The sequence below is a fragment of the Lacerta agilis genome, chromosome 1 (assembly GCF_009819535.1).
Source record: "Lacerta agilis isolate rLacAgi1 chromosome 1, rLacAgi1.pri, whole genome shotgun sequence".
NCBI classification, from domain to species: domain Eukaryota; kingdom Metazoa; phylum Chordata; class Lepidosauria; order Squamata; family Lacertidae; genus Lacerta; species Lacerta agilis.
In genome coordinates this window covers 126,365,707-126,392,089 of record NC_046312.1, presented here as the reverse complement: position 1 = coordinate 126,392,089, position 26,383 = coordinate 126,365,707, and the positions used below count along the sequence as shown (strand labels likewise).

The window sequence follows — 26,383 nt, the reverse complement described above, 5'->3', positions numbered from 1 at the left end:
GCATCCCTGGCTACCCATATGTTAAGCTCTCCATAAGGGATCTGCAGGTGCCCCCATTATCCACGCCCGGGACGGGGCCTTCTCAGTGGGGGCACCCGGCTAATGGAATGCACTCCCCAGAGAGGTCCACGGAGTGCCTACTTCATTTTTAACAATGGGAAATGAGTTGTTGAATATGTGTTCAGGACTCAGGCTTAATCTTAGCTCTTCTGATGATCACCACTTGGCTTTAAATGATAAAATGGTTACTGTTTCCTGTTACGTGGGGATCGGCCTGAGTGAATAGGGAGAGGACGTTACTGTGGGAGTGTCTGTTTGTGTAAACAGGGATTGTTGCAGCAGGAGAAATATTCTGAATGAGCCACCTTGAAATAACCTTGAGTATGCCAGGTGGTGGGTACAAATTTTCCAAGCTATTAACACTTTCATTTCATGGTTTTTAATTTCTAAAGACTGACCAGGGCTTTCTTTCTTTCTTTCTTTCTTTCTTTCTTTCTTTCTTTCTTTCTTTCTTTCTTTCTTCTCTCTCTCTGTTTCTTTCTTTCTTATCATTCTCTCTGCCCACCCTCAGCAGGATATGTGTTTTCCTGGCAGGATTCTTCCCCATTTGAATATTTCTGCATTTCTCATTCTGCTCATAAACTGTGCCACCATTTTAAGTGATCCTCTATATAACTAAGCTCCAATGTGCCGATATTGGCTGTTTGGAGTCTTTCCTAGTCTCTGGCTCGTGCTCTCTTAATTGTTCATCCTTGGGTTTCTTAACTTCCAGTGTGTCAGGGAAAATGTCTCTGATGAAACAGTTTCTGTAGAGACAATTATTTCTAACCCCCAACCCCTCAGGCAAATTTTTGGCGGTGGGGTGGCGGGTGGAGGTAGAGAGAGATGCACTTTCCCCCCCTTCCTCTCAGGCTCAGCAAAGCTTATAAAGTGGTTTTCCTCCTTTTCTCTATAATACAGTATTGATTTTAGCTAGGCTTTCAGGCAGTAGGTGTAGTTCTCTTTAGTTTAAATGCTTGTGCAGTTTTAAAATGCATTTTCCATCTACCTTTAAAACAAAGCATGTTGGGTTAAAATGCGCAGTCCTTTTATAAGAATTCAGATGTCCAGTTTTGCTCCTCTATGCGTGCTTTCTCTGAGAACTTCCTGCTTTGAATTTCCTTTAGAGCGCCTCCGAACATTCAGAAAAAAGTGCACGGGTGGTACAGTTCTCCCAGCTGCATTCTGAAATGGAGCGGTTCTGTGAGGACTGTACCACGTGCTTTCTGTATACTTCCGAACTGGAATTTAGTCAAGCATCAAGGTTAACACATGATTATAACAAGATCTGATTCCGTGCCCTTGAGAAGCTCCTCAAGGAGGCAGTTAGTGAGTGCTTTCTGCTGCTGGAATGTGGATAAACATGCCCTTACGGGAACAGGAGAGGCTTCTTGTTAATGTGAGCAGAACAACAGCAGCAGAATGGTGTGTGAGAGAATGCTCAAAATATTTTATTTTAAAAGCTGCTGATCATGACCTTGCTTGGCAGATTGCTCTACCGGAGAAGCTGCACTGATAACAAAACTGTGGATAAAACTTTTTCGTATGTCGTTCAGTCGTGTCCGACTCTTCGTGACCCCATGGACCAGAGCACGCCAGGCACGCCTGTCTTTCACTGCCCAACCATCTCATCCACACGAAAGCTCATACCAAGAACAAACTTAGTTGGCCTCTAAGGTGCTATTGGAAAGAAATTTTTTATTTTGTTTTGACTATGGCAAACCAACATGGCTACCCACCTGTAACTGCATCTCATCCTCTGTTGTCCCCTTCTCCTTGTGCCCTCCATCTTTCCCAACATCAGGGTCTTTTCCAGGGAGTCTTCTCTTCTCATGAGGTGGCCAAAGTACTGGAGCCTCAGCTTCAGGATCTGCCCTTCCAGTGAGCACTCAAGGGCTGATTTCTTTAAGGGTGGATAAGTTTGATCTTTTTGCAGTCCGTGGGACTCTCAAGAGTCTCCTCCAGCACCATAATTCAAAAGCATCCATTCTTCAGCGATCAGTCTTCTTTATGGTCCAGCTCTCACTTCCATACATTACTACTGGGAAAACCATAGCTTGAACTATACGGACTTTTGTCGGCAAGGTGATGTCTCTTTTTAAGATGCTGTCTAGGTTTGTCATTGCTATCCTCCCAAGAAGCAGGCGTCTTTTAATTTCGTGACTAGCTGTCACCATCTGCAGTGATCATGGAGCCCAAGAAAGTAAAATCTCTCACTGCCTCCATTACTTTCCCTTAGCATGCCTAAAAGGGGGAGTCTCCTCCAGCACCATAATTTTCATATGACTGTCTGTCTATTGACAGTTTTCTTCAGTCAGGGACAGGACCAAAGCTTTGAGTGGCTTTTTTTTTAAAGTTGTGAATATGGGACAGAACCAACTAAAAACAAAGGGCTTTAATTTCAGTATCGCCAAGCCCTTGCTGAAACGATTCACCTGGCAGTTAAGATGCATTCTGAGTGGACCGTGAGAAGCAGTATCCATCATGAAAATATATACCGAGGCAATTTTCACAATGGTTGTCCTTTTCCAAGCCCTGCGGGATTTGCTTTGAGTTGCCAGTTCAGGCATTCAGCTGCAGCTGGACTCTTCTGAAATTAAAACACACATGCTACTAGCTAATCTGCTCATACACAGAAGCCTGTTTTGTGGCCTAAGAGAGAGGCCATGTTTATAAAGATTTCCTGCGCTTTTTGAGCTGATTCTCAGGTGTGCCCAGGCGAATAATTTTACAAGCCTGGTTTTAAGCAGAGGCCGCCAACAGAAGCCATGGGAGGCAACTTAAAATTAACGTAATTTTCATAATGCTTGAGCTACCTAAAATGAGGCTTCAAACCTGAAAAGGCCCTGACTGCTGATTCCCTTTTAGACTTCATTGGTAGACTAAAGCAGATTTTGTCAATGCCTGTGTGGAAGATGGTCTCTGAGACATTGCAAATGGAGACGCCGTGTAATCTACCTCCATAATTAATGACTCTGTGGCATTTCTCATAAGAGCAAATGTTCGTGCTGCTGTTCATTGGCCTAAGTGTTTGCCTTAGTCAAACTATTAGCTCTAGAAATAAAAAGCAGAGACTGGGGGTGGAGAAAGAGGGAAAGAGAGCGTTTATTTTATGCATTCAGACTCTTATTTGGGTGGGCGTGTGCAAAGGCACGTGAGTGTTTACCTTTTTTAATAGGTTGTTTTGATGCTGTTTAATTCAGATATATGTTCAAATCGTTCTCCGTTCATTCTAGGTTCATTAGTTCCTCCCCACTGGTTAACTCAGTAGGAATACCATCAGATCTCTCCATGGAATTGTTTATTGTATTTGCTTTACTTGTAGAGTCCAGTAGGTAGGAACTGTAGACTGAGAATGGTGGAAACTCTTGAATAATAATAATAATAATAATAATAATAATAATAATAATAATAATAATAATACATTTTTATTTCTACCCCAACCTTCCCAATCCAAAAACCGAACTCAGGGCGACTAACAACAAATATAAGACAATGATTGAAACAACTTTAAAAACAGCTAAAAAACAGCATAAAAAAACAAACATCAGTGGGATCACCAGGGCTAACTGGCCAGGTTAGTCTTGCTAGGCCAGTAGGGAGACCAGGGAGGAATTTTAATGTGGAGACCCAGAAGGGTTTCTTCAAAAAAAAAGGGAAGGGGAAAGGGAATAGGGGATCAGGCTAGATTAAAGGCCAGGCGGAATAATTCTGTCTTACAGGCCCTGCGGAAGGAAGTCAGGTCCCGCAGGGCCCTAGTCTCATGGGACAGAGTATTCCACCAGGTCAGAGCCAACACTGAAAAAGCCCTGGCCCTTGTGGAGGATAATCTTGCTTCTTTTGGGCCTGGGACCCTTAAACTATTGTTATTTGTGGATCTTAAGGTCTTCTGTGGGGCATACCAGGAGAGGCGGTCCTCCACCGTTCCTTGTTGCAGGATCATCTGGGCTTGACACTGGAAGGATCAAAAATGATGTTGTATCGAGCCTTTATTGCGGTATTTTGAAGTCTGCAGAGGTGTGGCATGGGAGAGGTCTTGAGAAACGGAAAAGGACTGAAAAGCAGGAGATCTGGGTTGATTGTGAGCACCAGCAGCTTCTGAATCTTCCTATTGATGTTGGGGATCTGAAAAATGTTTCCTTTCCCTGTCCTGACAAGGTTAACATGGCTGGCTATGACTGAAGTATTGGCACATGCTGGTTCCCCAAAAGACACATTGAGTGAATTTAGAGTGCACATTTTGCAGCTGTCCAAGGTGCTCAACTGCCTGAATGTGAAGGAAAACAGTCTCACAGCTCCTTTCATATACAGTCGTACCTTGGAAGTCAAACAGCCTAGTTTTCGAAACGTTTTGGCTCCCAAACGATCGAAACCCGGAAGTGAGTGTTCCAGTTTTCGAATGTTCTTTTGGAAGCCGAACATCTGACGGGGCTTCCGAGGCTTCCGATTGGCTGCAGGAGCTTCCTGCAGCCAATCAGAAGCCGTACTTTTCAAACATTTTGGAAGTCAAACAGATTCTATTCAACTTCCAAGGTACGACTGTATAATATAGATACTTTTCTTTTGTTCCGTAGCAATGTTAAGAATGAATGCATGCAGTGGAAGAATGTGCTGCAATTGGCACGGTTCTAGTGAAATGCACAGACTTATTTGACTGGAATGTGGTGAATCCAATGCAGCTTTCCCCAACACTGGAACCCCAAATACCTCCAGTTTGCATGGCCAGTGATATTGGGAGATGTAGTTGAACAACATATGGGAACCCAAGTCTGGGGAAATTGCATGAAGGGGCCGCTATGCTAGTACCCGGGAATGATTTTTTCTTTGCAGAAGACCTTGCTAGCATAAGGATATCTAGAGGCGGGGCCAGGAAGCATGCCCAATCCTGGCAGTGTGGGCTAGGCACACAGCCCTGCTCCTCAGTACTCCCCTGATACCCCTTTCATACCTGTGCACAAACAGCTGCTTTTACAGAAGCTTCCATGCAACCAGAATACCCAGTTACGTTGCAATCCAGGCACTGAGGAAGCCGACACACAAACAATGGTTTGTGCTGCCTGTCGGTCAGTCTCTCCCTTTCCCTCTCTCCCCTTGCAGATGGACACACTAACACATGGGTGCCCCTAGATCAGGGCCGATTGTGGGCTGTGTGCCAGGAGCTGTGCCCTTAGGGCAGGGTGTGAGGGATCCTATTCCCTCCCCTTCAATACTTCCCCAACAGTGACTCTCCCTAAGTTTCACTGACAACTAGGATGAATCCTTCAGTGTTCATATTGGAGTTGTCTCTGGGGTACCTCAGGGCTCTACGTTTGAAAACCTCTTGCCACCTATGGGATCTCCCTACCAGGGTTCCCAACTACTGCAGTTTGCCTTCCCTTTAGGCAAATAAGTGGCACACTTGGCTTCACTGTCCAGCCCTCTGTATGACAGGAGAATAAGCAAACAGTTTCCTCTTCCACAGGAAAGCTTTGTTCTCTCCTTAGTCACACCTCTTAAGGTACTGATCCACTGCCACAGTCAGCGAACGTTTAAGCACATTTAACTTTATTAGGAAACTTGAAAACATGGATGTCTCGGGTTATTACTGGTACAAATCTTCTTCTCATGTAATTCAGCTTTGTTATAATATTTCCTGCATCCCTTTAGCAATGGTAATGACCTTTCCTCCCATTCCCCAAAGCCTAACCTCCCATTTTCTCTCTCTAATTCTCCTCCCCCGACTGCCAAACCCCCAACTGCCTTTCCACAGTTGTTCCCCCTCCTTTTAGAATGCCAACTAGTTCCGGCTCCCAGGGAACACCTACCTAAACATGGGAGTGATAGGTTAACCCATGATGAACCTGAACTATCAGCAGGCATTATTCCGCCACACAGGGCTTTCCAGACTGTGTCGCGACACATTAGTGTGTCGGCAGCAGTGTGTAGGTGTGTCGTGCAGACACTCCCTGCGCTCCTCCTGGGGCTGGAAAGGGGGTTAGTTTAACCTCCGGTTTGCTACTAAAACTGAATTACTGCATCACGAAATGATGCATGTCTGAAAAGTGTGTCATCGGCATGAAAAGTTTGGAAAGCTCTGCCTTGGAGCATCCCTGCCCCTTCCTGCCCCTCACACATGACTTTGAGGTTCAGCCGTGTCCTGATCCGTGCCCCATTTGAATGGATTGTGCAGCTGTAGAGCATACAGTACATTGGGCATCCTCTGCAGTTTGTAGGAATTTCATGGGAAATGGTTGGGGATTTCTCATGAAATGAACGGAGGATTTCTCACCCAACCAACTGATGGAGTGAGTTTTCCCTGTAGAAAGTTTGATTCATTCTTATGCGGCATCTAAAAAGGGGTTAACATTGGAAACAGGGTCTACAGTATAGCAGATCTGGGGCACTTTTGCCCATTGCAAATCACAAGTGTGTTTCCTGTGTGTACACTCTACTGCACATCACAAAGCATGAGCAAACAGGTCACCCACTTTTACGAGGCCAAATCTGCATAACAGGATTTCAACAGGTTCAGTCATGAACAAGGATCCAGCCACGTACAATTGTGTCCTTCTCCCCCCCCCCCCCCAAATTTTCTTTTTGTCACTTTACTGAGATATTTAGGTGTGGCCGAAGCACAGTCATTTATAATTTCACAGTTTTCAGTAGGCTGATGCGAAAGTAAGCAATCGTTTTAACAGAGCCATATACTTTAAATTCAGCCTTTTAGATTTCTGCTTGGAGGTTTTTAACTTTGTATTTATGCTAAGAGTTCAGCACTTCGCCGTATCACTGTGGACATAATTGGAGAATGTGCATGATGTGAAGAAGAATTTGAATTAGCAATCACTAATAGTTTAAACCCAGGGGTCAGCAAGCTTTTTCAGCCGTGGGCCGGTCCACCACCCCTCAGACCATGTGGTGGGCCGGACTATAGTTTGAAGAAAAAAAATGAACGGATTCCTATGCCCCACAAATAACCCAGAGATGCATTTTAAATAAAAGCACACATTCTACTCATGTAAAAAAAACCCCGCTGATTCCCGGACCACCCGGGGCCGGATTGAGAAGGCGATTGGGCCGCATCCGGCACAAAGGCTGTAGGTTGCCTACCCCTGGTTTAAACTATCTGACCTTGATGCCTTTCTAAGGAATCACATTTGGCCACCAAAAAACATTGCTTAATTTCCTTGACCTCATCCGCTAACTTGTGTTTTCATCTCACCTTCTTCCTGTCTGCATATTCTCTTCGTCTATTGAAGTTTTGATCTTTATGTTTTCCGTGAAACATTCCCAATTTAGGGATATGTGTGTGTGTCATATATGCTTCTTAAAGGAATTCGGCGCTCTTTTTAATTGCTTCCGTACTCCCAAACCTTTGGGAATCGTGTTTTTCAGACATTTCTCTTGTAACCTCAAGAGCTAGAATGTAACTTTTTATTTTATTTTAATGAAAGCTGAGGTTCTTTTCTAATTGCCTGCCTGGTGCCTGGGGCATTAATAAAAACAGCAGATATTGCAATAGAACTGATAATATTGCAGCACTGATTCCTAGGGCTTTGTGTTATGCTTCTTAGTGCTCATGTGGTCTCTGCCTTCATCATCCACAAGAGTAAGGCAAATCTCTCGCTGGATTTCTGAAAGCTGCAATTGAAAGTCATCACCTGGGATTATTATTTTTTTGCAGTGATTGGTGTGACAGTCACGGTGAAGCACATGGCTGTGTAGCTTTCCTTTAGTCAAAACAAAACAAAATAAAAAATTCTTTCCAGTAGCACCTTAGAGACCAACTAAGTTTGTTCTTGGTATGAGCTTTCGTGTGCATGCACACTTCTTCAGATACCACAGAGAGTTCCTCCTTTATTAGCTTCTGTTTGGAGTACAGAACGCCGATCAGATGTTTGAGCAGCTTCTTGGAGAGAGAGTGTGGCATAGTTTCCTTGCATATTCAGTAGGATAAGTGGATTGTAGAGGGTTCTTAATTCTAAGACCCTTGGGTATAATGTCCAGGTTCTTGCATTTAGTTAGAAAGAAGATGTCGGTCTGTACCTGTGCAAGTTTCTTGGTGAGGTCGATGGACTTCCATTTCATGCGGCTCAATGTGGTGCCTTCCATAGTTCCAGTTACAGGTGGGTAGCCGTGTTGGTCTGCCATAGTCAAAACAAAACAAAATAAAATAAAAAATTCTTTCCAGTAGCACCTTAGAGACCAACTAAAAAAAAATATTATTGGTATTTCAATACAAAACAAATAAAGCAAAAACATACATACAAAAAATACATACAAACTACAAATTACAAAAATCAAACAAAAGAAACAGATACATACCTAACAACCCACCTACCACAGAAACACACCAATTTAATTATTATAACCTTATTTCAAATCTTAGTTTGGGGACTTCCTCACATCCTCTCTTCTGCGTTCAGTTCCAATTTACTATAGTAACTTTGTAACTACTTTAACTCCTATTTTACAATTATTCTTAATCCTAATCTAACCTCTTATCTCTATCAATTTATTCATAACCATAATATACAACATAAAAAGAAACCACAATCTTAACTTCTTATATACTATTTTAACCTAATATTATACAGCTATCGCCTATTATATTCGCCGATTTCACTTCAAATGTCCAACTTTTCACGTTGTTGCAAATATTCTTTGAATTTCTTCCACTCTTCTTGCACCTTCTCCTCCCTCTGGTCTCGGAGTTTCGCGGTCAGTTCTGCGAGTTCCATGTATTCAATTAACTTCATTTGCCAATCTTCTAAGTTTGTTCTTGGTATGAGCTTTCATGTGCTTTTGGTATCTGAAGAAGTGTGCATGCACACGAAAGCTCATAACAAGAACTAACTTAGTTGGTCTCTAAGGTGCTACTGGAAAGAATTTTTTATTTTGTTTTGTTTTGACTATGGCAGACCAACACGGATACCCACCTGTAACTCGCTTTCCTTTAAACATCTTGCCCATGTGCGTTTCACTTGAAGGCCACCTCCCATTCAGCGGACAGCACCGATAACCGCTTGGAAATGGGATATAAAACACACCCGATCGGTTTGCGTCATTTATTCCCCAGCCACACTGGGCGGCTCCCAACAGAATATTAAAAACACGATCAAGCATCAAACATTAAAAAAAAATCCCTAAACAGCTTGCTTAAAACATTTGGGGCCAGAGTCCATGAAGTAATTCCAACTAAGGTCTCCCACTAGTGCAACCGGACTTGCCACCCTCCTCGCCCATACTCACCCCCCCCAAAAAAAGCATGCAGGGGGAGGAGAGGAGGAGAAGTTCTTTTTTTTTAATAGTTAAAAGTAAATTTTATTGAGATATTCTTAAAAATATAATCCAAAGTATAGTCAAATAATCATACACACATTAATACATTGTTACAAATGAAATTAGGAAATTACAAAAAACAGAAAAAAACAGAAAAAAAGTTACAGAAGTGCAAAAGAGAAATCATAAAAAATACAAAAGCAAAAGTAGGCTACCCTACTTCCTCACACTGCTCACATCCATTTACCCAAAATAGAAATAAGATATAAATAGAAGTAAAAATTACAAATTAAAAGGCTTCCTAAAGTTCTACTTCGTGTTCCTTACATATACTTATGTCAATGCTGTTTTATACATATATTTCCTCAAAAAAACTATAACTATATTTACCTTATTCCTGTGCGAGAGTCATTCCAGACAGATCACCAATTTTGTTTCAACTCCTTCTTTTTTCAAATATTCCTCTACATATTTCCATTCTCCTGTCACTTTTTGATTTGAGATATTTCTAATTGCAGCTGTCATTCTTGCCAAGTTCATAAACTCTACCAGCTTTACATGCCATTCTTGTAGTTTTGGAACATCCTCTCCTTTCCAGTGTTGTCCTATTAACATTCTAGCGGCTGCACATGAGTAAAGGAAAACATTTCTTCTATCCTCTGGTACTTCTCCCAGAGGTTGTTCTGTTAGACAAGCAGAAATGCAGAAATCCTTGCTCAGCTGTAACGTTTGTTTTAGTGCAATACTAAATTCCTTGCTAGGTGTATACCCAAGATGTGCTAAGCATGCTGCGAAAATGGATGAATGTGGAATGGGTGGATGTGACCAGCACCTGTTCCCAGACATCATGTGTATCATACAGACTTACGAGGAAACAGCAAGTGCTTGTGGATCCCTATAAATGGTACTCTTCAAGGCAGGCCTAGGTTTACAGCTGCTTATATGTGTCTGGACCTTCAGTTTGGGCTCCATAAGAAAGATTTAAGAGAGTGCTTTTATAGTGGCTGGTTTTAAGCAGCCGTTTGAGGCCTGATGTGAAACTGACACCCCCCCACCCCCACCCCAAAAGGCCAAAGTGTTACCATCTTTGGGTTCCTTCTTTGCATGAGGCCATGAAAGGCTCCTTCTGTTGCTCTTAACCATGAATCTTCCTCCCCCCCCCCACCGCCCCCTGTAATAGGAAACTCAGGTGGTTGACTGGAGATAAAAAATGATTGGCGATACTGAATGGCACTGCTGAGAAACAAGAGGGGAGGCATAAGGATGCTCGGATGAACCTTGAGTTAGGCAGAAGTAAAAACAGCAACACGTTTTTAAAAACCTGAAGGGGCAACCCTTGCAAAGAAAAGCCCAGTGCAGATTAAGCATGCTCAGTCCATGAAAGGTCAAATCACATCAACTCTGCCCATTGGCAGTTTGGCTGGGACGCTGAAGTTCAACACTTTTGGAGAACCCCACCCTTGTCTTAGACTTCACCCCTATCGATCACACTCCACCCCCTGCTCTGTGAGGTTCCACCCCAGCCATCTCAGGATCTGAGCCTCAGAAGACCTGGCCTACGTACTGGGGTGGGGGTGGGGTGGGGAGTGGAGGCAGAAGAAGCTAAGGCTGATAAGGATCTTCCTCAAAGATACTGGCGGGGCGCGGGTGGCGCTGTGGTCTAAACCACAGAGCCTAGGGCTTGCTGATCAGAAGGTTGGCGGTTCGAATCCCCGCGATGGGGTGAGCTCCCGTTGCTCGGTCCCAGCTCCTGCCCACCTAGCAGTTCGAAAGCACGTCAAAAGTGGAAGTAGATAAATAGGTACCGTTCCGGCGGGAAGGTAAACGGCGTTTCCGTGCGCTGCTCTGGTTTGCCAGAAGCGGCTTAGTCATGCTGGCCACATGACCCGGAAGCTGTACGCCGGCTCCCTCGGCCAGTAACGCGAGATGAGCGCCGCAACCCCAGAGTCGTCCACGACTGGACCTAATGGTCAGGGGTCCCTTTACCTTTACAAAGATACTGAGTTTTAACTTCTGGGAAGAGGGGGAATTGGGCGAGGGTTCCCTCAGAGAGATAGGATCTCTACCCACCTCCCGTAAGCTGGAACCATCAGGTGCCTCCTTCACATTTCTCTTTAAGGAACCACATTCTTCTTCAAACCCTGTCCATCACTTCATGCAGTGACTCTGGCAACGAATAACATCTATCAACTTCTCTTTATCTTGTAGCAGCTGTGCCACATCATTTGTCTTTAGGTGTCTTTTGTTCGGTATCAATCTTCACAGTACAAATCCGTCTCCTCTTTTAGCTTGCTGCGTGCTAGTGTAAACTGGAGCTAGGGTTTGGTTGTTTTTTTTTTACTAGAGGCTGTCCGTGTTTCCTCCCCACCATCTAACTGGTATGAGGTACCAGTGATATTCGCTAGGAAAAAGCCAAGGCTCAAGTTGGATTTAGTGTATTTTTTAAGTAAGGCTTTTGTTTTGAAGCACCGAGCCACAAAACCTTCTCCAAAAATATGGCTAATCTCTTAACTATCTTGGGTGTTGCTGCCGGCAGCAATTCCAAGTAGATTGCAGGAACTGGCGTAATACAGGTGAAACTCGAAAAATTAGAATATCATGGAAAAGTCCATTTATGTAAGCAACTGTTTTCATTAGCTACTGGGGTTCAATATATGAGATAGACTCGTGACATGCAAAGCGAGATATGTCAAGCTTTTTGCTTGTTATAATTACGATGATTTTGGCGTTCAGCTGATGAAAAGCCCAAAGTTGAGATTGTTATTTTGGGGTTCTCATCAGCTGTACGTTATAATCATCACAATTATAACAAATAAAAGGCTTGACATATCTCACTTGGCATGACATGAGTCTATCTCATGTATTAGTTTCATCTTTTAAGTTGAATTACTGAAAGAAATGAACCTTTCTGCGATATTCTAATTTTTCGAGTTTCACCCGTAGAGACCTGCAAGAAAAGTGACCAAGAACTTTGCGCCATTCCAGGTTACTTTGTTTGTGCAGATCACTGGTATACATTAGTGCTTTCGAACCCATTCCAGACACAGTGAATATCTGTTAGGCAGAACTTATCCTTGTATTCCATCACCAGGACCTTTCTGTTTTCTGAGCACAGCCATGTTGGTTCTAGTATCTAGCACGGAATATACATTTCCTGAGCATATCAGCAGCTCCCCTACTCATAACAGGCTTATAGCTTTGGTGGTTATGGAGAGAATATGGCCTATAACACTAGCAGGTTTCCTAGGAAAATGGGATTTGGAAATTTTTCCTATGCAAATTAGGATACTTTGCATAGGAAAGCTTTCTGGTGCCCAAGAGTGCTTTAATTTGCTGTGTGTCAGTTTACATGTATTTAGCAAGCAGAGCTAGAATGTTGAAGCTTGTCTAATGTTATAGTTGGCATGCATTAATTGTGACTAATGAATTTACGAAGTAAAAATTTCCACGTAAAAACAAATAAAGCACGCTTTACAAGTAATGTTTTCTGGGGTGGGGTGGGGGATAATTGCCCCACATTGCTAACTAGCACACCCCAAAAAAGGTGGGCCTCTTGAATAGCGCAGTGAAATGCAACAGGCAAAGCCAACTGGGTACGAGTATAACTGGACAGGTGATTCTTAATGCATTTCTGAATGTTTTGTGCAATGCAAGTTTCTACAGCAGAATAGAAAGTTTCTAGTACAGAATACGGCAGCAAGGCTGCTCAAGGAGGTGACTAACACTTGTTCCGAAAGAGCTTCACCGGTTGCCAGTATGCTGGTGGATCTCGTGTGTGTGTGTGTGTGTGTGTGTGTGTGTGTGAGAGAGAGAGAGAGAGAGAGAGAGAGAATATATATTTTTAATACTAATAATAGCATGAAGCAATGCAAACACAAAATAATGAGTAGCAATCACCAGGAATAAAGCAAAATACAGATCTCTCTCTCTCTCTCTCTATCTCTCTCTCTCTCTATCTCTCTCTATCTCTATCTCTCTCTATCTCTATCTCTCACACACACACACTGCAGAAAATAATAGCAGCATGTTAAATTAAATCACCAAGCCAAAAAGATGCATGAGTCCCACAGGGTCTGGGTAAGATGGTGCGTCAGGTTTAAGGTCTTCCTATTAGCATATTTGGGACTCTGAACAACTTGGGGCCGGATTACCTTCAAGGAGGCCCTACATTTTTTAATACCCCTTTGTGGTCACTTCTGCCCTCCCCCATTCCCACCACCCATCTGAGTCATACCCCTCCCCACCCTCTCACTAAATATAAGGGTCTGGTGACTTCTGTTTCAGTGTATCTGAAGAAGTGTGCATGCACACGAAAGCTCATACCAAGAACAAACTTAGTTGGTCTCTAAGGTGCTACTGGAAGGAATTTTCTATTTTGTTTCGACTAATTGCATCATGTCGTTCTTCAATGGTGGTGGGATTATTTAGATCGTTTCTCTCTTTATCTGGTATTTGTTTTACATATTTGTTGTTGACATATTTTATTTTTTTATTTTTTTATTTTGTTTTATAACATAAGCTTGGCAACCGGAGATCCTGTTTTTGTGTGTTGTTTTTTTTTTTGCTTATGATGTCGGACTGAGAAGGAAGAAGGTTATGTAAGGTATTTGATGTTTTCCGGAGCAGCAAAATTGCATGTGAAGAAAGAATCCTTGTAATGCATGAAAAAGCGTCAACTTGTAGCAAAGAGCGGGCAGATGAGAATCGGGGTTCAAAGGAGGACGGCCCTTCCTCATTTTGTTTTGCAAATATTTTATCTGTAGTTCTTCTCTAATGGCGCAGACGAAGTGTTAAAGACAGAAGAATTCTGGGAACTGGAAGGCTAAAGATAACAACGCATGTTTGGCTTCATATAATTAATTTGCAGGTGACCCTTGGGAATGTGGCAGGCAGGTTGTGCTGCTTCCACAACAGTCTTACAGCACAATCCCACACAGGTTTACTCAGAATTTTGTCTTGCTGTGTTCAGTGGGTTTCAGTCCGTGTATTTTTTGCTTTTATGCTACAGCAAGGGTCAGCAAACTTTTTCAGCAGGGGGCCGGTCCACTGTCCCGCAGACCTTGTGGGGGGCCGGACTATATTTTGAAAAAATAATAATATATGAACGGATTCCTATGCCCCACAAATAACCCAGAGATGCATTTTAAATAAAAGCACACATCCTACTCATGTAAAAACACGCTGATTCCCGGACCGTCCACGGGCCGCATTTAGAAGGCGATTGGGCCGCATCCGGCCCCCGGGCCTTAGTTCAGGAACCCCTGTGCTACAGTTTTATAATGCGAACCACCCTGAGTTCTGTGAGTGAAGGGCAGTACAGTATACAAATTTAATAAATAATAATAATTTGCACCAAAAATAAAAAAATAAATAAATAAATAGCAGCTTCTCCCCCAAAGCTGGACAGGCCGCAGGCATCACCTGGGGGAAAAAATACTGATATATGAGCTTCGAAATCATAGCAATCAAAATGCAACAAATGGTTTCTTTCGTTCCTAACTCCGCTTGATTATCATTGTGCTTTAAAATGTAAGCAACCTCTTACAAACTTATTTTAAAATGGATACAGTACTTTCTGTATCCTGAAAATAGACCCATCTATCGCTCAGCCTTATCGGAACCTTGTCTAGCCATGGAGTGTGTTGGGGTTTGGTTCCTGTTGTTGAAAGCTGTATCTTTTTCACTCTGTCCCCTTCCTTTTTCCTCCCCACCCGTCCAACATTTTGAGTTCTCTCCCCCTCACCACCACCCCATTTTTTAAAAAATTATTATTTCTTTTAAAGGGAGGTGGCCTTGATGAGGTGGTTTTGTGTTTCAGAGGCAGAAGGCAAGGCTTGACCAGCTGGTATCTTGAACGGACACAGGTGCAAAGACCACAGGGGGTGGGAGACAAGAATAATTACGGGTTTCTGAAGCATCAGGCCTTTCCTCAAAGGGGGCTTGCGGAGAACTGTTCTTTATGGAAAATTAATGACAAGGCTCGAAGTCTGTCAGGACCACTGTGGTTGTCATAAGGGGAGTAATGCCTTAAAGGGACAGCTCTTCCCCCCCCCCCCGCTCCACAGGAAGTTCGGAGACCGAACCCATCCTTTTAATGTCCAGGCAGTGGAGAATTCATACGAGTGGCGGTAGACATAGCAGCCTCCACGCTTGCTAACCTAGGGATTACGTGCTCTTAAGGGTTTTCTGAGCAGCAGAGAGTAAACCGAGGCCAGGAAGTGAGAGAGAGAGAGAGGCAAATATTTCAGCCCTGTGATAGAAAGAAGAAACACCCAGTGTGGTGTAGTGGTTAAGAGCGGCAGACTCGTAATCTGGTGAACCGGGTTCGCGTCCCCGCTCCTCCACATGCAGCTGCTGGGTGACCTTGGGCTAGTCACACTCCTTTGAAGTCTCTCAGCCCCACTCACCTCACAGAGTGTTTGTCGTGGGGGAGGAAGGGAAAGGAGAATGTTAGCCGCTTTGAGACTCCTTCGGGTAGTGATAAAGCGGGATATCAAATCCAAACTCTTCTTCTTCTTCTTCTTCTTCTTCTTCTTCTTCTTCTTCTTCTTCTTCTTCCTCTTCCTAATTCAGTAAGCCCTCAACTTACACAGGGGTTACGTTCCAGGGATTGCGCCTAAAGCCAAAATCAAGTGTAGTCAAACCCTATTGAGTGCAATGGCGGGTGGGATTGCCAAAGACTCCCCCCCCCTCCTGAGCTCATTCCCCCCTTTTAAATTTTGTTTTGTTTTGTTTGCCAAGCGTGTAAAGCTGAATGCCCACAAGTTAAATGTGCACCAGTTACTTACTGAATTCTACAGGGGGGAGTGGACCTTACACTTGTTTGTATGTTACAGCAACTCCCAGGGGCGTAGCAAAGGGGGGGTGGGCCGCCCCGGGTTCCATAATGGAGGGGGTGACAAATTATGAAGGGAATTTTTTTGGGGGGGGGGGAATTTGAATTTTTTTAAAAATGCCTGCTCCAAAGGTCTTATCTTACTATACTAGGGATTATATAGCTATATATGAAATTTCATGCATATCGGTTAATATCTTGACCCTCCTCCACCAAAATAGCTGTTCACTTGCCTGTTTTCCTATGTCGTGAAGGCTGAAATTTCAGTTCAGAGAACACTTTACTGTTGTTCCCAACCCTAACCCTGTGGAAAGCCATCTAATTAGACTTTAATTTGATTTTGAGATGTTTTTAGGAGGTAATTTAATTATTATTTGATTTTATACCAATGTTATGTATCTGATGTTAGCCACCCTGAGCCCGACTTTGGCCAGGGAGGGTGGGATATAAATAAAAGTTGTTTTATTATTATTATTATTATTATTATTATTATTAGTTATTATTCTTTTGTAAGAAATATGAAATAATGTAAAACCATTTTTTGCGGGGGGGAATCAATGGGGGGGGGGTTGACAGGAAATTTTCCGCACCAGGTACCACCTGACCTTCCCATGCCTGGGGGGGGGGCGACAATTTTTTTTTGCCCCCGGGTACCAATTTACCTTGCTACGCCCCTGGCAACTCCTGTTCTCTGGGTGTTTTTCATTGAACCCTCAGCATTGCATGGAAAGGCTAAAATGTAGAAGGCTGGCCTATATAAATGGATGGTTACAGCACTTTAGACACCCCACTTTTCTGTCCCGGTGGCCTGGCATTTACACCAACAGCCAACGGTTCTGAGCAGAGCCTCAAGGAGCTTTCCGTGCTGGTTCCTCTTGCCCTGCTGAATGGAGCTATGAGCCACTGGGCCGAAACCAACCTGGTTTTGCACTGCAGAGGAGCGGTTCCTGTGCCTTCCCACCCCACAAAAACTAAAGCTTCCCTTGTTTGGTATTTGTGCCCCAGAGAAACTGCAACTGCGGCCTGCAAATAGTCTACTTGTGTGCTAAGAAAACATTTCGGGTGGATCGGGGAGGGGAAGGAGTTTGACTGATTGTGGCCCGGCCTCCTAACGTTTGGGGGCTGATTCACAAGTGGTGGCTCCTGGGGTTGCTCGGCAACTGGAAAAGGGCCTCCGTCTTCCTCCCAGCATGGAGGAGAAGTGGCATTTGTAGCTGTTATTCTGTGGGGAAATTCATAGAATTGTGGAGTTGGAAGGGACCTTGAGGGTCATCTCCAACTCTCTGCAATGCAGGAATCTCTCACCCAACATGGGTCTTTGAACCAACCACCGTGAGACGAAAGGTCTCATGCTCTACAGACTGAGCTATAGCACAGCAGACAATTTATTTCTCCTTTCTTTTCTTATGACTGTTTTGGCCTATCCATATGTTTCCGCCCATTAGGGAAGGGATGGGGCAGCTGTGGCCCTCCAGATATTGCTGAGCTACACTTCCCATCATTCCCATTGGCCTTGCCAATGATGGGAATCAACCAGCACCTGGAGGGCCATGGGTTCCCTATCCCTGTGTGTGTCTTCTGTTTCTCGGCAGTGGCAACTGTTGGATTGGGTGGTCTAATGACGTCTTCCTTCTCTGTCTGCAGACATGCCTTGAGCTGGAACGCTACCTTCAGACGGAACCCAGGAAGATATCGGAGAGCTTTGGTGATGATTTGGACTGTTTCCTCCACACTGCCTCGGCTCAAGACACAGAAGACAGCATCCAGCAGCTGGACCCCCTCTTGTTACCTGTAGACATGAGTCCTTGCGACAAGAGTTCCAACATGGACGTTATCGTCTCGCGGGACAAACTCTTGTCTGAGACTTGCCTCAGCTTGCAGCCTACCAGCTCCTCCACAGAGGGCTATACTGCCGTTAACCAGGCCCAACTCAACGCAGTGACCTCACTAACGCCTCCCTCCTCCCCTGAGCTCAGTCGCCATCTTGTAAAAACCTCACAGACTGTCTCCGCGGTGGATGGCACAGTTACGCTGAAGTTAATTGCAAAGAAGACCTCCCTCAGCTCTATAAAAGTCGGTGTGGTAGCACCGGCTAGCACGACAAAGTGTGCGCTCAGTGACAGCGAGCAAGGAGGGACAGGGACAGATGCTTTGCCGGAAAACAAGAAGAGGGTTCATCGCTGTCAGTTTAATGGGTGCCGGAAGGTTTATACAAAGAGCTCACACTTAAAAGCGCACCAGAGGACTCACACAGGTACTTATGTTGGATGCTTGGGTCTCATGCTTGCTCCTTTGTTTGTTTGTTGCGTTCAGAGTTGAAGTCCCTAGATGAGAGTTGGCTTGGAGCAATGTCTTCCATGTGTTTCTGAAGTGGGGGTGGGAATTTTCTATCTGAGGATGACCTTACTCGCCTGGAAGACCCCTGAAAGAGTCTCAGGTTTCCCTGCATTTGGTACGCATTTCAGAATTCCCCCAAAACATTGGAGATGCAAAGCCTGTGCTCACATGTATATGCCACATCTTCTGGTTTACTGTGAGCAAGCAGCATTTGCAAGACACGATCCGCAAGCGTACAAAGCAACCAGGGCTTCAACCATGATCCTGAGTTTGTAGGTAATGGAAAGCCAAGGTTTACTGGTTTGTTTACCCCGTTCGTGCCAGGGGAGGGGCAAAGTGAGAGCATGTTGGGAGCACATTTTTGTGAAATCTGGATTACTTGTTACATGCAAATACGGCCAATGTGATGCACAGGTCATCGGATGTGAAAAGCTTTTTGCTATTTGTTTGAACCATCTAGATTTGTATACCGGTATTTTGGTCACAGAAAGCACCTCCAAGTATATCTTATATTCTCTCCGTGAATGATGTGGATTAATGTAGCTGGATTAATGCACTGTCAATGCTATTAGCTCGGGGGGGGGGGGGGTGTTGAGTGAATTGCCTTTCTTTCACACCTGGTTTATGAGTCTGGCAGTTCTTTGATGGAATGAGTTGTGGACAGAAGAGTGGGCTGGATTCTAATCAGTTTAGCTTTGTAATGGTCGCATGCATTTCAAGCGGTGAAGTCTGAACTAATAGGATTCTGTAAAAAAAAAACCTTGAAGGAAACGGCTTTAGTCCTATTGTCAAAAGAAATGTAAACTTCAAAAGACCTTCCCTGCACCCTAGTTCCCATCCCACAAACAGTTGACATCTGGACAGCAGACTGAGCAAACATACAGGTCACAGAATTTCCCACTGTGCTGAGACATACTGTATTTCTGTTTAAACTACTGTATAGTGATTATTTATAAAGGTGCATATATGTGCTTAGGCTGGTAGTTGAAATGACACAGTAATTTTTTCTGGGCGGTGGTGTTTCTACGCCTATGAGCTGGCGCTTCCTCTCAGTATCTTAAGAGTCTTTTTTTTAAAAAAATGTTTCAAATAATTGCAGAGAAACACCCCAAAACTTCCTTTCCTGGGAATAATTTTGTTGAGCGCTGTTGGTTTTGCATCATCATCGTTAACATGCCATCACACTTACCACCCCCTTAATTCTTTCCAGGGTAATCTTGCCAAGGTTGTTGCTTTTTCCCATGCTCAGATGTGGCAGCTGACGTAGGTGTTTTGCCCAAGGCCACAGATATCTATGGCTGACCGCAAGTTTGATTCCAGGTGTCCCAGTCAAAGTTTAGTTTTCTCTCTAGCAAATTGTATTCTCTTCCTGTAGAGCTTTTCGCTGTGTGAACTACATCACGTTAGAAATGATTTTAGACATTCAAGGAGGCCCACGGTATAAACCTCTAGTTGAACTCTACAGTCTTAGTATGCACAATGTGGATTGCAAAAGCTCTCGTGTCAAAATTGAAATGAGTGAGCTTTTAAACAGCCAGTACTCCATAAGCTCTTTCCCATCTAAATATTCGGATTACATGAGTTGAGCTATTCCCGTCTTCTTTCTCTACACTCTCTCTACTCTCAGAACATTTCTCAAAATAATAATTCTGCAATTGATTAATGTCTCTGCTCTCTTTCTCAGCTTTCCTCATGAGGATGATGCAGCTCCATGGCTGCTGTGCTATTTTTTGCTTCTAAAGGAACTGCTGAGTCAGTTTCCTCAATTTTGCTGTTGAACATGCCGTCTTTGATGATAATGCCACTATGCCATTAACATGTCTTTATAAAAGAGAGTTCCTAGAGATAGGTTTCCACCCTTATAAAGATAAATTTCCTGGACCAGTAGAAATTAATATTATGCGGAGGATTTTCAAAGACTGAACTATTCTCTGTGCCGTTGAGTTTTTGCATTGTTACTGGCTTAAAATCATCCCTTGTTCAAGGATCACCTTGGCCACATGCTTTCCATGCAGTGCTGGGCAAACTGTGGGTTCCGTTCCAGCAGCACACCAAACCATGGTTTGCTTTAATAATAATTTAAAATCCAAACTATTAGCAAAATGATGCTCATAACTATGTTTTGTCAGTTTGGACATCACATCAAAGTGCTCATCACGGAGCTGGGAGTTGGTGGCATTATGGGAGTTGTAGTCCAACAGCATCTAAGGGCTATAGGTTCCTCAGCCCTGGTGTAGATGACTGAACTAGATGGACCGATGGTCTGAATCCATAAAAGGCAGCTTCCTGTGTTCCTAACGTAAAGTCCCTAAAGTGCTATATAATCCATGTTTAGTATTAGTGCTTCTCCTGCCATTGGCAGGAGTTTAATCATAAGGTGTAGATGAGCATTGTTATCTGATTGTGGCACACTTTTGTCCATCAGCTTAGGCTGGTATTTGAATGGTCTGGTGTGGGAAGAGCAAGGGCCTTGGGTTTCATGGACATTTGGTCCACGTGTCGGTGACTCTCAGTGAGTCTAGTTTTCAAACCTGATACTGGTCAGATTGATACTTCCTAGCAGCAGTCGACTAGCAGCAGAAAGTTTATATGTGTCGTGCTCTAGGTCATCAGCTGGCAGACTTCAGACATGCAGGACTAGAACTTATTTGAACAAAAGGTGAAACCAGGTGTAAAAGAATGACACCGGGGAGCGGACACACCCTTGAAATTAAGGTTCTGGCATGATTCCTACTGAGCTTGTACTCAGATGTAGAATTGGTATTTAGTTTCAGAACTGAACTCCATCTTTCCTGGTCCTGTTCTAAGCTTTCTTCTTTAAATTTAGCGAGGGGAGATTTTTGTGTAGCTTTCAGTTGGGAATTTTCCCTTGACATTCAAATGCACATGACCCAGAGATCTACCAGTGAATCCCAATCTACCTTCTGACTCCCCCAGCTCTTGAACAAATTCATCGGAAAGAGAAAGAAGGTCAGTGGCTATGTGCAGGATATAGCCCTCCTATACCTGTGTTGTCCCTGACACCTTCACATGCTAGATACGGAGAATGAAGCACACTCTCACCTCTCTTGTGTAGTTACATTTCTGGACCTGATCGCTATTGCAAATGAGATACTGGGCTGGGTGGGCCCAGAAGTCTGACCCAGAACAGCTGTGCTTATGTTTACACGGCTTGCCTTTCTCAATCTGCACTGTCTGATCCCTCTTAACAATAAGGCTAGCATTACTTATGCAGGAAGAGAGCTAAATTGCCTCCAAAACCAAAATAGGAAGTATTAAAGGGGTGTGGTTTGGAAATTTTGGGGTGTATTGTAAGGATCCCAAGCGCACGTACCCAAGATTACAGCCGCGGAGCAGTTATTTTGCCGGGCCCTTTGTCTTTCCACGCAGCCGTGGCTTCTTGGAACCATCATCAGCGTAATACACTGTCAATTGTGAACATGCTTGGCAGCGCCAATGGCTGCCAGCCACTTGGCTCAGTTGACAGCTGAACTGAAGGTCTGAAAAGATTGTGAGATATTATTTTCCCCTTTGGCTGCTGGTAGCGCTCTCATGTGCAGGAGAAGAGGAGGCTCTGTGTGGCGTAATTGCTCCGCATCTCTACAATAAAACAGAAAGACAAAGGCTTCTCTCTCCTTGAACATTAGTGGATGGGTTTCTTCTCCCATGCAGTGTCTCTTGCAGTAGCCACTCAGTGGAACGGGTGCGTCTCAAGCAATCATCATGTTGCAAACTCTGGTGGACAGATGAGATTTGCTGTAGGGGGCGGCCTTGGGGGTGACCACAGAATGCACCCTGGTGTTTCCCGTGAAGATCCATATGCGTTCCGCTGACTGCAAAGTTGACAATCCCTGTGCAGGAAAAAAAAAGCAAACCAAAGCACAAAACACCTGGTCTCTAGCTGTCGAGGGGACTGAGGCAAGCAGAAGGAGAGGGGAGAGGACAGGGAGAAGGGAGGGTTTTTCATTTCATTTGATTCATTATATTTCTGTGCCGCTTTTCGTTCAAATGAATCTCAAAGCGGCTTACTGACAGCAAAGAACGATAACAGTAAAACATCGCAAATACAGCATAAACCATATGGAATGAAACAACAACGATCTGTAAAACACTTAACATTTTTTTTTAAAAAAATAAGCTAAACGTCACAATTAAAGCCAAAGTCATATTATATGATTTAACAAACCAACACAGCATTTATAATCTACTAGCTGCCCGGCCACGCGTTGCTGTGGTTTTTTTTTCTTTTTCTTTTTTAAATTATGACCCCGAAAGTATTCTGGAAGCTCCTGTTTTCGTTCTTCCCTGTCCCTGTAGAGTAGGGGTCAGCAAGGGGCTGGTCCGGTGGTATTGATCACTTGGGACTGTGTGTTCATCATGCGAAGTTGTGGCGGCCATTTTAAGTGAGGGCACTGGCCATTTTATGGAGGCCTACTGCGGGCCTTGCTCTGTTTTTTTTTTTTACTGTAAAAGCGCACCCCCCACACACAAACACCCCCCTCCTCACAATTAACTGGCCCCATCTCTACGCCATTAAAAAGAGCATTCTCCCTCACCCCAGTCCCAAAATTACGCACCCCAGCGACAAAATCCCCTCAGAGCCGGTCTTACTCACTGTGACCTCTCAGGCAGCCTTATTTTGCTCCCGCATTTTTTCTCTCCCCCCTCTCTTCCGCAACTGCCCTGCCTCCTGCTCCGTCTTTTTTCCACATTTCCACTAAGCAGTTTTGTGTCAGAAAGTCCTTGGGTGCTTACAGATGGCAGTTATTAAATGGTGGACGGGGTTTTCTTTTGGGCGCAGGTCTGACGACGTCAACAGGCAATCCGCCTTTCTATTGGATGCTGTTGGAGTCTTCAGTTCTGTTGCTGGTGACACGTAATGTGTGCGCCAATTTTTTTTGCCTTTATTCTATATTTTAGGCATGACAGGCGTGTGTGTTTTTAATTTTTATTATGCTAGATCCTTCCTCGATGGTCATGTTACGCTTTGTCCTAATTTGATGCTGTTTGGTGCAGTGGTTACGGAGCAAGGTGGTGTCGCGCACGCACACACGCAATGGGAACATTTTTATATATATAGATAAAGCAATGTTAACATTCAGGAAATAGCAATCAGAACATAAACTCAGCGCTGTTAAGTTCATACACGCCCTCTCCACACCCCCATGACTCGTAATCTTCCACTCTGTTAAAACACAGGCACACATAGCTCAACGGTAGATCATGTTTTGCAAACCAAGGGTCCAAGGTCCTTGATTCCGCCAGGCAGGGCTCCGAGTGGTTCACGTCTGAAACTGTGGTGTGCCACTACCAATCACTACGGGCCAGATGGATCCATGGTCTGACTTTGGCACGAGGCGCAGTTCCCTCTGAATATTGTAATTTCTGGCATATGAAGAGTTTGGAATGCAACTGTTTGGTTGAGCCACTGTGTAGGGAAAATAGTTCAATTCAGCTGAGCAGAACAAGAAACAGATCCCTCTTTTTAATTATTATTTTTTTGGTCTCAGTAAACTGAAGGGTTTTTTTTTTTTTTTTAAGTGGTGGTGCTAATTTATGTTGCGCCAAGGAGACGTTGCTAAGGACAAACGTGCAAAAAGGTGGAACCGGATTTTGGCCTGGAGTAAAATGGAGAAGTCGCTTGTCATATGGGAAAATATGTGCGAAAGAGCACTCTGGGTGGCAGGGGAAGGTGAGGCCTGCAGTTGGAAGAAAGAGCACCTATTTCATGGGTGTGAGGAGCTGAAATAGAACTGGTGCTTAATTGACTGGGGGCATAAATCTAGCTTTAACACATTTGTCCCCTGTTTTAATTGCATGGCAGATACTTCTGCAAGCAGTGACAGTTTGGCTTCTAGAGGGTGCGGGGGGGGGGAGAGAATTTTCCAGTTCCATCTCTGCAAATGCCAGTGAAGCAAGTGACAGAAGGAGAGCTAATTTAGGTTGAACAAAAGCAAAAAAAAAAAGGAATTCACAGAGTATAAATGTGCCATTGTCTAAGAAGGGAAGCAAGGTATTTTTATGGGAAAAAATTAGAAAATATCAAAATTAGAAGATGCCTGCTTCTTGGGAGAAAAGCAATGGCAAACCTAGACAGCATCTTAAAAAGCAGAGACATCACCTTGCCGACAAAGGTCTGTATAGTTCAAGCTATGGTTTTCCCAGTAGTGATGTATGGAAGTGAGAGCTGGACCATCAAGAAGGCTGATCGCCGAAGAATTGATGCTTTTGAATTATGGTGCTGGAGGAGACTCTTGAGAGTCCCATGGACTGCAAGAAGAACAAACCTATCCATTCTGAAGGAAATCAGCCCTGAGTGCTCACTGGAAGGACAGATCCTGAAGCTGAGGCTCCAGTACTTTGGCCACCTCATGAGAAGAGAAGACTCCCTAGAAAAGACCCTGATGTTGGGAAAGGTGGAGGGCACAAGGAGAAGGGGACGACAGAGGATGAGATGGTTGGACAGTGTTCTTGAAGCGACTGGCATGAGTCTGAGCAAACTGCGGGAGGCAGTGGAAGACAGGAGTGCCTGGCGTGCTCTGGTCCATGGGGTCACGAAGAGTCGGACACGACTAAATGACTCAACAACAACAACAACAACAAATGCCCTAAAAATTAGATGAAAACCCTTCTATGGAAGGGTTAGTTTGGCTCGAGCCTCAATGCGAACCTGAAATGATGCTTAGACCAGCACCTTGTAGAGACTTGTCGTGCTTTTGTTGCAGAAACAAATGGAACGGGGAGCCAGCTTAGGGCACAGACTCCAGCTATTCAGAAACAGCACGATGTGATGGAAGAGTGGTGTGACTGATGCAACAGGGAAGAAACACTGGGTCAAGAAAGAGTTAATGGCAGCAAGGAGGGGCAGGCAGGGGAGAGCAGTCAGCTGAGCCCCAGGTGAGGCACGCCTGTCAAGATGGCTGATGAGGAGCCTTATCCTGTTGGGATCTGGAATCCAGAGTGGCCACCTAGGGAGTCCTAGCAGGGGATGGGCGCCTGAAGATGTAAAATGAGAGAGAGAGAGAGAGAGAGAGAGAGAGTAAAGGGGTGGTAACAAACATTAATAGCATAAATTATGCAAAGGAACCAGGCCTTGGGCTCAGTTGCCAACATCTATGATTCCTTGAAGATGAAAGGGGCTTGGAGTTGTTTTGGTTTTTTGCTTCATTTTAACTCACACAGCGGCTCAAGCGGCATAACTAATTCGAATAAACTTTGGTGCAAACGCAATGCACTTTTGAAATGGCTGCGAGGAAAAGGCATCACTGATGGGATGCAGGAAAACGACGCAGAATCATTGTGCGGATTTTATGCACTGCAAACCCTTATCTTTGCACTAGGGCACTTGCCTCCTTAAGTGCTCAGAGGGGCATGTGTTGGTGGTCACACCAACAAAACGTCCATCAAAAATGAGGGGGGGGGGGGTTTGAAGGGACCATTGTTGGTAGGGCTTACCTTTCATGTGCATAAGGCCTCACCTTAAATTCTTGGCATCCCCAGTTTTTTTAAAGGCGCACAAAGCAGATGATGGGAGAGCGCTCTCTCTGCCCAAGACCCTAGAGAGCTGAGTAAACAATACTGGACTAGAAAGACAACTAGGACTCAGCTACACAGCTGCAAATAAAACATTTAAAGTGTGTTTTGAATACAATATATACAATGTGACGTTAGATAGCGATGGTGAGTCTTATGGAAAATTTGTTTTTGTTTTTTTAAAAGATAACACTTAAAAAGAAGAAGCATTTTCAGAACGTTTTTTTATTTGTGTGTAGATTGCACCCTACTCTGACCGTGTTAGGCAAATAAAGCTGATCAAGAGTTTTGGATTGGGGAGAATATAAACATGTGGCCAAAACCAGCTCTTGGGGAATACCAGTGGCTGCCAAGAATAATGGGGCAAAGATTCTGAAC

The 26,383-nt window shown here is 44.1% G+C and overlaps 1 protein-coding gene across 1 annotated transcript in view; it reads left to right on the top strand.

The window, feature by feature from the left end:
* Positions 1-26,383, top strand: part of KLF7 (Kruppel like factor 7) — an 85,497-nt gene that overhangs the window by 36,529 nt on the left and 22,585 nt on the right. Inside the window, exon 2 of the mRNA XM_033170178.1 lies at positions 17,780-18,389. Within this exon, the coding sequence (XP_033026069.1) occupies positions 17,780-18,389 (610 nt within the window). The remainder of the gene's footprint in view (positions 1-17,779; positions 18,390-26,383) is intronic.